The 15,934-nt window shown below is 41.1% G+C and overlaps 1 protein-coding gene across 1 annotated transcript in view; it reads left to right on the top strand.

Annotated features, from left to right (window-relative positions):
• rrh (retinal pigment epithelium-derived rhodopsin homolog) overlaps positions 1–15,934 on the top strand; it is a 28,793-nt gene continuing 12,859 nt past the window's right edge. Inside the window, exons 1-3 of the mRNA XM_085258146.1 lie at positions 1–355; positions 2,827–3,017; positions 10,092–10,191. Of these exons, the coding sequence (XP_085114272.1) occupies positions 244–355; positions 2,827–3,017; positions 10,092–10,191 (403 nt within the window). The 5' untranslated portion in view covers positions 1–243. The remainder of the gene's footprint in view (positions 356–2,826; positions 3,018–10,091; positions 10,192–15,934) is intronic.

The following is a 15,934-nucleotide window of genomic DNA, read 5'->3' as shown; positions in this document are numbered from 1 at the left end:
ACAGAGGAGCAGTGGAATGCAATAATCCCATAAACCCTAGTCCTCACGGTTTACCCACCACTTCTCCACAATAGCATCATACAGATTTTAGTTAGGACAGCATTTTACAAAACTCCCTGCCTGCATTCTTCTTCTAATTTTCTTCAGTTTAAATTTTAAGGATCACCATCATTTTTAAGTTTTTTAGTTTTTACCTTAATCGGGTATTTTTTGTTTGTTTGTTTTTATCTAGAAGGTCACTAAATGGGGATGGACTCTGGGGTTAATATTTCAAATGAAGATGCACCTTATGGGGGGAAGAGTGCATTTACCCAACTGGAGCATAACATTGTGGCTGGATATCTCATCACTGCAGGTAACAACAAACAACCCTTATGCTGTGTTTTGCCATGTTTGCTCTGCGTTATGTTCTTCAGTTTTGCAGTTGTGTAAATGCAGTCATTGTGTGGTTAAGAGGGATAATAGTCTGTTATAATCATTTGAATTTTAATGGTTAAATCCTAAATGTGTCTTTGATATTCTTTCTTTACCAGTGAGATGTCATAGGATTCATCCAACCAAGCCCAGCGAAGCAATGTGGTTTCTTGACAAAACTTGGATATCCGCATTTATTGAGTTTTAACCAGCTAGTTCTTATTTTCATATAATTTTTACATTTTAATTTGATTGATGTATGTTATTTTATGGAAGGTCATCTCCTTACAAGCTTAAAGACAAATTCTTGTGAGTGTTGGTCGTGTTTATTCTTCAGCGTATGACTGGAGATAATCACTATTGTAACCACTTAGCAGCAGCCACCTAGGTGATTAGAATCATGCCAACCTCCTGGGTGTCATGTATGTCTGTTTTGTATTTGCTATTTGCAGGACAGATCAAACTATAGGTTTTAAGTGAAATCAACAAAGACTTGTAGTCAAAAGTTAATTCTATCTTTGTCTTTCTCCCTGATGCTAATGCACATACCATCTCCAGTCCATATTGGGTTCATTTTCGAAATAAGAGTCTATACTAGGTTATAGGATGTTGGCACAATGCTCCGTTTTATGCTGGGTTGCAGATGAATGGTCAAAAAAATACCTTGCATGTCACCTGCTAATTGAAAGGTTGGTGGTTTGACCCCCTGTCTGCTCCAGTCTGTTGTATCCTTGGGCAAGATACTAACCTCAAGTTGCTCTTTAAAAATCCATTACAGTTTGAATGTAATGAACAGCGTGAATGTTAGAAAGAGCACAGAAAAAAGTGCTTGTGTGAACGAGGCAAGTTGTTGTAAAGTGCTCAGACAGTCTAGAAAAGCGCTGCTATATGAGTCCTGTCCACACTGATAGATGATTTTTCTTGACCTCCATAAAAAAAGGACTGCACTTATAGTAGGCCATCTATTAATATGACATTATCCCATAAGTTTAAAACTACACTGTTGTGAACATGGACTACAAAAAGCCTTTTGAAATAGTATGCTATGTATAATAATGACTAATCATCTCCTAAACTAAAGTCTGGGCTCTATCACGCGTGCATAAACACGATTATTTATTTACAACACTGTTCCAGTTACTTATTGTCAGCAGATTAGACATGTGACCCCTCTGGGCTCCAGACAGCTGACAATAAACTGGCAGCTCAATATTAACCAACATTAGTCCAACTAATGTTAGGCTTGAGTTGACCGAGAAACAGTTTGATTACATTCTTACAATAGAATAGAATAGAATTCAACTTTATTGTCATTGCACATGCACAGGTACAGGGCAACGAAATGCAGTTTGCATCCATCCAGAAGTGCTTTAGTGATATAGATATATTACAATATATATTAGCAATAATATAGATATGTGAGTATATTACAGAAGTGGGTCTATTATGGTATGTTATAATGTACACGGTATGAAGTATGTTGTGAATGTTCTATAACTATAAGTATGTACAGGCTGTAGTGAGTACAAGCTATGTACAGGATATGAACAGGATATAAATATGAAAAACTATACAGAATATGAAATAAATAACTTTACAGAAAACTGAGATATACAGCTATACAGAAATGGGAACTGTGCAAGTTGTAAACAGTTGTAGGATTAAAGATTATCGAATGTACAGAATGATTATTTACACAGAGCTATACAGTAGTGCAGTTAAGATAAGTGAGATATGTGGATAATTTCTATCATTCTTGAATGATATGAGACTTTATTTCCTAAAAGACGAAGACTTTAAGCTTCTTCAGGGCCACTTCCCTCATTTACAAACCAGCCTAAGCAAAACTGACTATTTGACGACCAACCTGGAGCCCCAAACAGGAGAGGCCTGGTGTATGTTGGATTTTTAAAAATATTAAATATAGTAATATTTGCTATTATGCTATTTATTTCGTCATTTATATTCATAAATATTAGAATTCTGCTACAATTTCTTTCAGCTGGAAAACATGCTACATGAGTTTGCTATGTTTTATCGAATCTAAGGCCCCAGAGAATACAGTCTGACACTGCCTATGTTGACATATTTAAATACGTTACAGTATCCTTTTTAGCTTTAGACAAAGCAACTGGAACCTAAAGCACTTTTATTTACTTTCTCCTCAGTCGACTTTTATTTGGATGAAGATATTAAATCTCGTATTAAGTCTTGGGGGGTTGCACTCTCTGAGTGCTCTTGTTTGTATTTCTGTCTTTTTTAAAAGCTCCTTTTATCCCTTGCCATTGTTTAATAGAGAGCCAACAAATAAATTTTCGTTGTATCCTACTACAGTGACAAATAGGGTATCTTAATCTTAAACTTCATGTTTGACTTTCACACTGTAACACTGTCTTTCTTTTCATTTCTCAGGTGTCATCAGTTTAGCGAGCAACATTGTGGTGCTATTGATGTTTGTAAAATTTAAGGAACTTCGCACACCTACCAACTTCATAATAATCAACTTGGCTTTTACTGACATTGGAGTGGCTGGTATTGGCTATCCCATGTCCGCTGCTTCAGACATCCACGGCAGCTGGAAATTTGGCTATGCTGGTTGTCAGGTGTGTAGAATACGACTGCCTCTAATTCCACTACATGCACATCTAGTTTTGTCATTTTATGCTGTTTGTTGTTTAGGTTATGTTCAACCAACTGCAGCTATAGAAAAATCTAGCACTTGTTAACATTGTTAGTGAACCCAGTCGCAAATAAACTAGGCAGTTTTTACCCATGTCTGTGTCAATATGTGGAGAGTATTTATGAGCAGTGTTGGGGAGTAACGGAGTACATGTACCGCTGTTACGTATTTAAAATACAAAATATGAGTAACTGTATTCCGTTACAGTTACCGTTTAAAAGGTGGTATTCAGAATACAGTTACTTTGTTGAAGTAAATGGATTACATGGCAGTCTTTTCCTGTTTCATATATTGGCCTATGCCCTCTCGATTTTTGCTAATTCGGTGCCGGTGGAAAACAAAACACACAATAAGAGGCTCTAATGCCTGTCTCAATCTCGCAACCCATGTCACCTCTATTTGAGGTCCGCATAATTACGTGAAGAAATATTTTTAAAAATTAATATTCAAAAAATGATTTAATATGATGCAATAGGCAGAGTGTTACAGGCATCGCCCTAAAGAATGTAGCCTGTAGTCCGTGCTGCAGGGAGAATGGACTGCTGTACCCGTTATGTGTCTGTGAGCGAGGAGGGAGAAAAAGGAAAAGTAGGAGCTATCACCGAGCAGAAACAGGAGCTGGAAGCATGTAAATATAATAATAACCACTGCAGCCAAGAATGAATGAATGAATGAATGAATGAATGAATGCTTTATTGGCCATATGCAGGTTGCCCCACAGAGGAATAGGACCCCCCCCCCCCGACTTACACACACAACAACAAGACAACACAGTCGGAGATCGGCAGCGTTAGGAGAATAACACCGAAAAAATTACACAACAATGGGAAAAGTACAAGAGGAAAAAAAGAGACCTCTTCACACGCTGGGCAACCTATGGGAGGACAGCATGAGAACAGGAAACAAAAAAAACTCCTCTGCACAGAGAGCACATTAATGTCCACATCACAACATCAGAGCACATGACAAGCCACAGGGGATGGGTAGGGGGATGGGGGGTGATTCGAAGGAACACATCAGTCGTCCTGCACCATGCTATCATTTCAGCGCGGCACACAGACCCGCTGCATTCCCCCGCAGGAACAAGCATCGAAGGCGTTTGGAAGGGAGGGGGACGAGTGCGTGCTTATCAGTGTAAGTGTGTGTGTGTGCGTGTCCATAGTTCAGCTGAGACAGTGTCCTTCGCTGTATCAGGCTAAGTAAACAGTCCTCCAGCCGATCCAGGTGTCCTTCATGGGATGGGAAGAATAGTCATCACACAGTCGTTATCAGGGAGTTGTTTTGGTGGGCTCCAGCCTTGGGCCTGGGCAGCTGGCGCCGTGGTGTCCAAATGTAGAATATTGTTGATTTCTCCTTTATGCGAGCAGCGAATTTAGCACTCCGACACTGGGGCCTCGATTTCCCGTTGGAGCGCTGCGAGCCTCCCCATGATGGTATCAAGCTTCTGTTCCGTGGTGTTGTCATTCTTTTGGTTCTGAGACCCCACAGCTGCAGTGAGCCGTTCTGCGATGTTATCCAACTTTCGCTCAAGGGTGTTATTGTGAGCAGGCCCCTCTCTGATGTATCCCATCATACGCTCAATGGTGTTATTTTGAGTCTTCACGGCAGCTGTAAGCGTCTCCAAGGTGTTAACCATGCTGCGTTCGGTGTGGGAGGCCGCGCCTCGTCCCATCGCTTCAATTCCAGCGGTCAGCTTAGGGGGGGTGTGAACAGCTGGTTCCGCTCTCTTATTTCTCCGATAAGTCAGGGCCAAGCCAGCTCCGATCAGCAAGAACCCTGTTATCATGGTTCCGAATAGGTAAATATCCTCAGCGTCCTCGATAGACAGTCCCGCCAGGCACATGATCCTCCAGGTCTGCCACCCATCCATCGTGTATCCGGCAGGGAAAGTCCCTCCAGGGCACTCGGGCTCTCCCGAGCCCAGACTTCTCGTTGAGAAGAGGGTGTCAATAGCATTCAGAGACCAGTTGATCAAATCCATAATTCTCTGTTAGGTTTTAGAGAACGACAGTGAGAGACTGTTCAAGGGAAAAGTAGTGCACGCGAGACAAGACAAGGACACAAGAGGCTAAGCAGGGAAGATAAGGGGAAGGAGGAGAGGAGAAAAGTGCGACCGCCTTCACCGAGAGCCAAGTAAGAAAGAGAGCCTGACGAGCCCAGCTGTAAGTAAGCTATTAAGACTCGACTGTACGCTGTGTTCGTGTTTTCCTCCGAAACAATAAGCAGCCTTTCAACGCCTCTCTCTGTCTCTCGCTAGCAAAGTTGACCCAGACAACAAAGTAAAGCTAGTTTTCAGCTATGAGCCAACACGAACCCGACGTATCAGCCAGAGGTCCCTTTACTACGGTTCGGAGCCGCGGACCTGTTTTATATACACGAGGAATAGTTTTCTATACGAGATCGCTGCAAAAAGTGCAGCCTTACCTAATGTCCACCTACTGTTACTCATTTATATTAAGATTTAAACATCTAGTTGGTGTTGGTGTTGGTATGGCGAGTAACCTTCAGTAATAGTAATAAATCACACAGCAATAATACATTTTATGTAGTTGTAAAAAGCATGATAATAGATTAAGTAATCCAAAGTATTCAGAATATGTTACTAGGGCTGCCACAAACGATTATTCTGATAGTCGACTAGTCACCGATTATTTCTGCGATTAGTCGACTAATCAGATCATCATCCATTAGACGTAAAACTACAGCTTATTGCACCAGCAGCATCTGCTCTTATATAACTATCATTAGCTTACAGCTTTAAGTGTTTCAGGTCTGTGCTAACTAAAAATAAAGACAAGATGATAGTTTATCAAATTTTAATGAAATTTGCAGATTGTTTCGGTGAAGTTTAATAAACTCCTTGCTATCTAAAATATAACAGGACACCGGAGTAAATTCTCAAGCATCTCACACTTCTGATAATCAGCTGTCTGCTTGAAGTTTATTCAGCTGTGTAAAAACTATAACTTTAATCTCAGCCAAACAGATTTACTCCGGAACAAATAAAATACTAAAAAAAAAGCCAAACAATAACATTTTTAAGTTATCTAAGTGACTCATATATCATGTTTAACCCGAGTAGCGAAAGACTGCGGTGGGTTTGAAAACGATCTGCGGGGAGTCCGGTGTTCTCACGGCTCTAGTTAGCCTAGCCCCCGGCTCGCTATCGAGCTAGTGGGTAACGGACGTCTCTGAAAACGTCGGAGCGCTTTTGAAAATATGTGGTGTCTTGATAAACTGAGCAGATATTTGAGGTTTACACAGCTACATTCTCGCCTGAAAATATGTTAAACGTTTATTTTGTGACCCAGAAAGAATAATAAGAGTAAAGTTAAAACTAACTAGCTGCCGCCATTGTTGGAAACTGAGCTGGGCTGCGCTATGAATTCTGGGACACAGCTTCTTCTTCGGGGTTTAACGGCAGCTGGCATCCTTGTACATGCAGTGCTGCCATCTTCTGTTTCAGTCCGTTATTACACTCTTAAATCCTACTACTTATTCCTGCGTCTTTTGTGAGCTTACAAAGCTTCAAACGACGTGTTGACTATTAAATTAGTCGTCGACGTAATCGTGACTAGTCGACTAATCTTGGCAGCCCTACATGTTACTCTCATTAGGTAATGTAACAGAATACATTACAAAATACATTTTGGGGCATGTAATCTGTAATCTGTAGTGGAATACATTTTAAAAAAAACCTTCCCAACACTGTTTATAAGATAAAATCTGAAATAGCCTCTTTGTTACATAATGTCTTTTAAAGTTATAAAATGTGTTCCACAATCTCACTGTCATGAAACGCAGTGTGTGGCAGGCAGGTTAGGACCCAAATGCAGGCCTCTCAGGTTGGACTGAACTTAACTTTATTGCTGGAAAGTACAAATAATTAAATCCAAAATGGACAGATACTTATGCATCCAAACACTGGACGCCCTGAACAAATGTGACACACACCAAGAAGGAGATCATGACTAGGGGTGGGTACCGGTATCCGGTGCCATTATGGCACCGGTTCTGACATAAACGGTAGTAACCAGACCGAAAAGCAGCGCACATTTCGGTGCTTTATTTCCTGAGATGTCATACACTTTGGATTCTAGCCAATCATTTTACCTTACCAAGGATAGTAGGCGGGCCCAGGTACGTACGTTCTTTTAGAGCAGAGCTACAGAATAAAAAGTCTGGCTGTACTTCACAGCAAAAGATGCAGACTCAGCAGCCTGCAACAAGTGCTTTAAGGTGATACTGTGCAAAGGAGGTAACACCTCGAATCTGATGAAACACCTGGCAACGCATAGCGTTTTTTTAAAAGCTGAGAAATGCACAATATTTGATAGCTTGCTGCGAGACCTCACACCGTGCACATCTACAGCGGGTGTGGTGCCTGTTATCGGACCCGGAGTTAGCAACATCTTCCAAAAACCCAAAGAGGAGAGTCCTGGCCCCTAGCCCTGCCAGTGTAGCAGAAATGATGAGGATGATGATGCAGCAGCAGCCGTTCTTCTCTGCGTGAGCAGCTTAATGTTGTTCGTGTGTAATTTACGTTGAGTAGGCTAACCACGTTATTACATTAATGCATGTAAGGTGAACTAGCAAACATCATCATAGCTACATGCGGCTGTCTTCTTGTTTGGTGGCAGATACTCCCTTCACCCTGGCCAAAAAGGCTAAAATGACCAAAGAAAAAGTGGAAAACGGCTAAACATGAGAGGTTTTTAGACAAAATTGGTGTTTTCTCCAATGATTAAGCACTGCTTCCAGCCAAGAGTGATACCATATATGCTCTATAGCTGCAGAAAAGGCTAACATTGTTATCTTTTTACCAAAAAAACAGCTAAACATGAGAGGTTTTTGGACAAAGTGTGTGTTCTCCATTCTTTAAGCACCGGTTCGAGCACTGTTTAAGCACCAGCACCGTTTCAAAAGTACCGGTTTGGTACTGGTATCGGATAAAACCTAAACGATAACCATCCCTAATTATGACAACGGACAGTGGGAGATACAGACAATATATACATAAGAGGGAATTGGGGCAGAGAGGAAACAACTGGGGGACACAGCTGAACATAATCTCACTGACGAGACCTGGGAAGCAAAACCAAACACGAGAGGCTGTCAAAATAAAACAGGAAGTACGAGAAATGCACACCAAGACTCAGACTGACTAATTAAAGAGAGTGAGAGCGAGCGACACATAGAGAAAGACAGGGGAAACAGATAGTCTTGACTCCATGTTTATTTGCCTGGCTTAATACAGAAAACAGATTCTGGCTGCCCTCACCCTAGGATCAGCGATGGGTGCAGGAACCTGCCAGAAGCCAGCTCCTCTCACCTGAGGAACTATTACAGGTGCAGAGGTGGTCTATTCAATTCAATTCAAGGTGCTTTATATTATAAGGTAGACCCTACAATAATACATCTGGTCTTTGCTGGCATCACCCTGGGAGCCAGGACTGGTGCAGGTGATGGGTGGACACCAGCTGTCACCAGCTGGAAACCAGAACATGGATCGGCTGGGCCTCAGTCACCAACACCCAGGTGCATGAATGGGTGCAGATGAAGGCTGAAGGCAGAACCGCCTTGGGAGCAGGGACAGGGACTGGTCGAGCTCTACCTATCTTAATACCGGGAACTGAGATGGGTGCAGGGAAAAGCTGGGTCCAAGCCACACTGGGAGCAGGCAGAGCATATGGCTTACGCGAGGTCACAGGTGGAAGAACAGTCTTAGAAACAAGCAAAGATGAGGTACCACAGTCTTTAGAGGGAGCCCCAGAGGGTGCAACAGAACCAGTTCTGCACAGGTTCACAGCAAACAGTCTTCAAAGAGGTCCCCTTCAGGGTCCTCAGAAGTGACACTAACTCTAGAGTTGCTACCCCGCCACTTTGCAAACAGTTTCAAAACAAGGCAAATCATGAGCAGACCCAGATACACATTGTACTGGTTCAGGGTTTGGTTTAAAAACATGTATAGTTTGATTAACAGTAGATGAGATTTCATTATCCACCAGCGCAGTAACATCACATGAAGTTATGGTTGACCCTTGCAAGAACCCAAAAATTCTGTTTTGTTTTACTTTGTTTACTGGGTCAACTACAAGATACATGCTGGCTGACTCTGAAGCAAAACAAACAGTCTTCGATTTTGCTGGGTTAGTGGTACACCTGGGAAACACAACTGGACTTAAACTAAGAAAGGCCAAGAGCAAGAGACACAGAGAGAGTGCGAGAGACACAGGGAGCGACATGACTGGAGAAACAGGCAAATGAACATGGAGACAAGGCTGACTTGATACAGAAAACGAGGGAGAGAATGAGAGAGGAGGAGTGAGCACCAAGGGAAACTAACAACAAGGCAAGAACTCAGCAGCATAACCAACTAAATCCAAGACTGCTAATAGGAAATTTCAAAGAAATAAACAAGTTGATAATCCAACTCAAAACACTGATGAAAAGACCCGGGACCTTGACACTTAAATTACTTATTACAAAATCTGTGGCCAGGCTGATTCACGGTCTTTTAGCAGATTTTTTTCACAGCATTGTCATGGCATAATATTGTTGAGCCATGTAATCCTTCTTATGAACGTATTAACAGAAGCGAGGAAACTAACAGCCATCATCTGCATTTGTGTGGCCTTTTTCTTTGAACCAAGACAATAACTTTCCCCGACATGGCTGTAATACACCACTGCAGACAACATACCTCACTGCTATGTTTAACAAACACAGATAACTAGACCAGGACTGAGAAAGGACATTTGGTCAGAGCAGTGTAAAAATCTGAATTTTATAACTTTTCCAAGTTTCTACAAGTTTCTGTTAAATCATAGTAACAGAATTCCAAAAGCCATTGTACCACAACATGTTAGCACCGTGGTTCTTGCTTTAATCTTTTGGATGCTAACAATTCTTGCCTCAAGCACAGGGCCATGATCATAGCCTTCTCGTTAAGAAGGAATCTAAGTACCTGTCTTTTTCTTTGTTTCTGTGTCTCCAGATCTATGCAGCTCTCAACATATTCTTTGGCATGGCTAGTATTGGCCTGCTGACCGTGGTGGCCATTGATCGTTACCTTTCCATCTGCAGACCAGATATAGGTATCCCACTTAGAGAGCCTAATATTTGCATATATAATTTACCCGACCACATTGTTATACTCCTTTTTATCTGTTACAAAATTGACAAAGATATTCATGATCAAGGGTTACCATGTCATCTAATTCCATCATTCATCACACAACCAGTTATACTGGTCACAAAGTGATGTGCGATTAATCTCATGTTCCTTCTGTTGTCTTTTAACCACTGCTTAAATTGTTCTATTTTATTCATAAATCGTTTGTAAGTTCACCAAAATACAGACTCATTGAAGATGTTTTGAGGAAGTACAACCCAAATTTCAAAAAAGGTGGGACCTCTTATAAAATGTAGCAGGGAAAACAAAAACAAAGCGTTTCAAACACACACACACACACACACACACACACACACATATATGAATCTCAGACCAGTTGACTGAGTTACCAGAAAACTTATCAAAGATGTGATCAGAATGTGTAATGGCAAAAGTGAGTTTTTAGGATTAGAAGAATGTCATCAGCATACAAATTGATTTTGTGATTATGTAATTTTTTTTTTTGCTGTACCGCTAATCAGTTATTGTTCACTGGTGGCAACAATAGGGCAGATGGCAATAGTGGCATCCTGGTCTAATGTCTCTGTTTAAATTGAATGAGTTAGCTATTTGCTCTTTAGTGATTATGGATGCTGTTGGAGTGTTATATAGGATTTGGAACCAGAAGCCAAAATGTTTCTCTTTTCTAAATTCAAAATTGTTTGTGGTATACACAATGAAAAAAAATCAAACTTTTTCTACTCAGATTTGATGGTTTCTTTTGTTTTGTGTGCTTGTAGGTCAATTGTGTTAATTTATTATGTCTGAATTTTAAAAATAACTGTAGGTCACAAAAGAAGAATGGAAAGAATGATGCCATACCAGACAAGATAAATATTTTTACTGATTAAATATAAGGGTAAAATGAAAAGTAATTTAAAAAATGGCCAATTATACCCTAAACCAAAGAGGGTTTAATTCAGTATTTGGGTCAAGGTCAAGTTTATTTATATAGCACTTTTCCAAACAGTCTTAACAATGTAAACAGGGAGCCAATGAAGAGAAGGCAGTATGGGAAAGATATGCTCCATCTTTGTAGTCCCTGTCAGTACTGTTGCTGCAGCATTTTAGGTTAACTGGAGGCTTTTAAAGGAGTTTTTAAGACAGTCTGATAAAAATGAATTACAATCGTCCAGCCTGTAAGAAATAAATGCATGAACTAGTTTTTCAGCAGAGCCCTGGCTTTTTGTCAGCCTGGCTACAGGCTGCTGACAAGAAACCTAGAGTTGTTTTTATTTTTTCAATAAGTGAGGAAAAGTGAGATGCTCTTGCTTTGCGAAAAGCTCTGTCTTTTTTCTTTCTTTTTTTTTTTACTTTTTTTCCTATAAAACAAACTATTCTTACAGGCTAAAAAATGATCTTCTAAATTAGTGAATTGTTTCATCTTATAACTTCAGCTTATGAACTGGTGCACGTTTAAGAGTTATACCACAGAGTCAAGTAATTCTGATTTGAGGTTTTCGTTTTCAGTTTGGGTATCCAGAGTTGTATGCAGTGAAGATGTAATTAGGGATGGGTATTGATAAGATTTTAACGATTCCGATTCCATTTTCGATTCTGTTTAACGATTCGATTCCTTATCGATTCTCTTATCGATTCTTTTTTTTTTTTTTTAAAGGAGAACACTAAAGTCGATTAGCTTAGAACTTTGTTTTATATCTTCTCTTTGAACAAGAGAGAAATTTAGGAGTAACATGGCCTTACAAACCCAACAGTGAGATCTAAAGAGAGCCACAGCCTACGGCTCTTCAATGGGGTGTCACAGGGTCCCCAGGAAAAAAAATGTATATGTAAAATAATAAAATAAATATTCTCCTGTAGCAATAACAAAGTTTAACATAAATTATTCTGTAGCAATTACACAAGAATATCCAGTAATGTCCTGCCTACAATTAAACACATTCACTTACCAAAGTGAAATCGGGGCATCCGCTGTGGCAAATGGGTGCAAGCCTTTGACCACAAACTTAGACACTGCTCGGTGACATTCGTCTATCCTGGCCTGAAAGGAGACGCTGCCGGTAGACTGCAGCGACAACTGCCAGCATCTGAGCCAGCCAGACTCTGTCTCTCTCATCATGGTTATCTAAATGCAACGCACAGTAATAGCAGGTTTTGTAATAAGGTAAATCGCGCTAACATAATGTGCAATGCTAATTGATTAGTTACCTGCAGTATTAACGGGAGAGGACGTGGAAACGCTACCGCTGCTGCTGGGTTGAGCTTCGCTAGTCCGGAGCGGATCAAAAACACGACATTCGTTGAAAGCAATCGCGTGTTTTTTGAGCAAATGCTTTTGCATGTTCATAGTGTTTCCTCCCTTTGATGAAATCTCTACTTTGCAAGTATTGCACGTTGCCCTGTTGTCATCGTTTCTCATAAAGTGTAACCAAACTTTTGAGCGTTTGTGCCGCTCAGGCACTGCGGTCAAGTGAGCCCTCACTTACGAAGTCGCAGTCAAGCTAGCCGCCCCGCCAGCCGCACCTAAAATGTTGTTGCACTACTCTTACGCATATTACGGTATAGGTGCCGACTGACTTAGAAACGCAGTGTTTTGTGTCCTGACACTATTTTACTTCACAATCCACTCCCAGTTTTGGTTAATCTCCACTTTCACCCCTGTGATCCACAGCCCAAATTACTGTATGATTCAGAGAAAATTAACAATAAAATTTACCCAATTTACTCAACTATACTTTTAATGTCCTCATCTTTGAGCTCAGATTACAGGAAAACTGAAAGAGGTGACGCAGATATTTCACTGGATTCTGACTCTGGGTGACCCCCACTCTGCACCCTGTGATCCACAGCAAAAATTACTGTACGGATTTTGAGAAAATTGATATTAAAATCTTCCCATTTTGCTTCACTGTACTCTACATATTGACATCTTTGAGCTCCGATTACAGGAAAACTGTAAGAGGTGACGCAGATATTTCACTGGATTCTGACTCTGGGGGACCCCCACTCTGCACCCTGTGATCCACAGCCCAAATTACTGTACGGATTTTTAGAAAATTGATAGTAAACTTTGCACAATTTACTGTACTATACTCTATATATTCTCATCTTTGAGCTCAGATTACAGGAAAACCATAAGAGGTGACGCAGATATTTCACTGGATTCTGAATCTAGGCTGTCGCCACTCTTCACCCTGTCATCCACAGCCAAAATTACTGTACAGTTTTTGAGAAAATTCATGGTAAAATCTTCCCATTTTGCTTTACTGTACTCTACATATTGACAACTTTGAGCTCCGATTACAGGAAAACTGTAAGAGGTGACACAGATATCTCACTGGATTATGACTCTGGGGGACCCCCACTCTTCACCCTGTTATCCACAGCCCAAATTACTGTACGGATTTTTAGAAAATTGATAGTAAACTTTGCACAATTTACTGTACTATACTCTATATATTCTCATCTTTGAGCTCAGATTACAGGAAAACTGTAAGAGGTGACGCAGATATTTCACTGGATTATGAATCTAGGCTGTCGCCACTCTGCACCCTGTGATCCACAGCCAAAATTACTGTACGGTTTTTGAGAAAATTGATAGTAAAATCTTCCCATTTTGCTTTACTGTACTCCACATATTAACATCTTTGAGCTCAGATTACAGGAAAACTATAAGAGGTGACACAGATATTTCACTGGATTCTGACTCTGGGTGACCCCCACTCTGCACCCTGTGATCCACAGCAAAAATTACTGTACGGATTTTGAGAAAATTCATAGCAAAATCTTCCCATTTTGCTTTACTGTACTCTACATATTGACATCTTTGGCCTCAGATTACAGGAAAACTATAAGAGGTGACGCAGATATCTCACTGTATTCTGACTCTAGGCTGTCGCCACTCTTCACCCTGTGATCCACAGCCAAAATTACTGTATGGATTTTGAGAAAATTGATAGTAAACTTTGCACAATTTACTCTACTGTACTTTATATATTGACATCTTTGAGCTCAGATTACAGGAAAACTGTAAGAGGTGACGCAGATATCTCACTGGATTATGACTCTAGGCTGTCGCCACTCTTCACCCTGTGATCCACAGCCAAAATTACTGTATGGTTTTTGAGAAAATTGATAGTAAACTTTGCACAATTTACTCTACTGTACTTTTAATATTCTCATCTTTGACCTCAGATTACAGGAAAACTGTAAGAGGTGACGCAGATATTTCACTGGATTATGACTCTGGGTGACCCCCACTCTGCACCCTGTGATCCACAGCCAAAATTACTGTACGGATTTCTGATGAAATTAAATCCTATTCCATTACCAAACAAAATGAGTTCATTGAAGTATTTGCTTAACTACAAGAAATGTCTTTCCACACACAATTTAAATTTTTCAAAATGTCATTCACACACCACCTCAAGTATCAACTTCAGTTTTAGACATTATTTATTCAGTGCTTAATCACAACAATAGTCAACTTAAGGCACTTACATAATAAGTTAAACCTTACAATAATACATACAGAGAAAAACCCAACAATCATATGACCCCCTATGAGCAACAGTGGGAAGGAAAAACTCCCTTTTAACAGGAAGAAACCTCCGGCAGAACCAGGCTCAGGGAGGGGCGGCCATCTGCCTCAACCGGTCAGGGTGAGAAATTACATTTCTCAGATTACTGATTTCTCATATTACTACTACACAGTTTAGATACACTCAACAAAAATATAAACGCAACACTTTTGTTTTTGCTCCCATTCCCCATGGGATGGACATAGAGACCGAAAATTCATTCCAGATACACAATATAACCATCCCTCCCAAACAGTGGTCACAAATCAGTCCAAATGTGTGGTAGTGGGCACATCTGCTATATTGAGATAATCCATCCCACCTCACAGGTGTGCCACATCAGGATGCTGATCTGACATCATGAGTAGTGCACAGGTGTACCTCAGACTGCCCACAACAAAAGGCCACCCTGGAATGTGCAGTTTTTTGCGCTATTGGGGGTCTGGGGACCCAGAACCGGTCAGTATCTGGTGTGACCACCATTTGCCTTATGCAGTGCAACACATCGTCGCATGGAGTCTATCAGATTGTCAATTGTGGCCTGTGGAATGTTGGTCCACTCCACTTCAATGGCTGTGCGAGGTTGTTGGATATTCGTGGGAACTGGTACACGCTGTCGTATACGCCGGTCAAGCACATCCCGAACATGCTCAATGGGTGACATGTCCGGTGAGTATGCTGGCCATGCAAGAACTGGGACATTCTCAGCTGCCATCTGCCCTGAACAATGTGAACCATGATTCATCCGTGAAGCGCACACCTCTCCAACGTGCCAGACGCCATCGAATGTGAGCATTTGCCCACACAAGTCTGTTACGGCGACGAGCTGGAGTCAGGTCAAGACCCCGATGAGGACGACGGGCATGCAGTTGAGCGTCCCTGAGACGGTTTCTGACAGTTTGTGCAGAAATTGTTTGGTTGTGCAAACCAATTGTTCCAGCAGCTGTCTGGGTGGCTGGTCTCAGACGATCTTGGAGGTGAACCTGCTGGATGTGGAGGTCCTGGGCTGGTGTGGTTACACAAGGTCTGCGGTTGTGAGGCCGGTTGGATGTGCTGCCATATTCTCTGAAACGCCTGGAGACGGCTTATGGTTGAGAAATGAACATTCAATGCACGGGCGACAGA

Source organism: Mchenga conophoros, linkage group LG19, assembly GCF_057382185.1.
Source record: "Mchenga conophoros isolate Kocher_MC1m ecotype Shallow Benthic linkage group LG19, M_conophoros_male_GT1.1, whole genome shotgun sequence".
Lineage (NCBI taxonomy): Eukaryota > Metazoa > Chordata > Actinopteri > Cichliformes > Cichlidae > Mchenga > Mchenga conophoros.
Note: the sequence above shows the minus strand (reverse complement) of the source record. Positions and strands in the feature narration are given on the sequence as shown.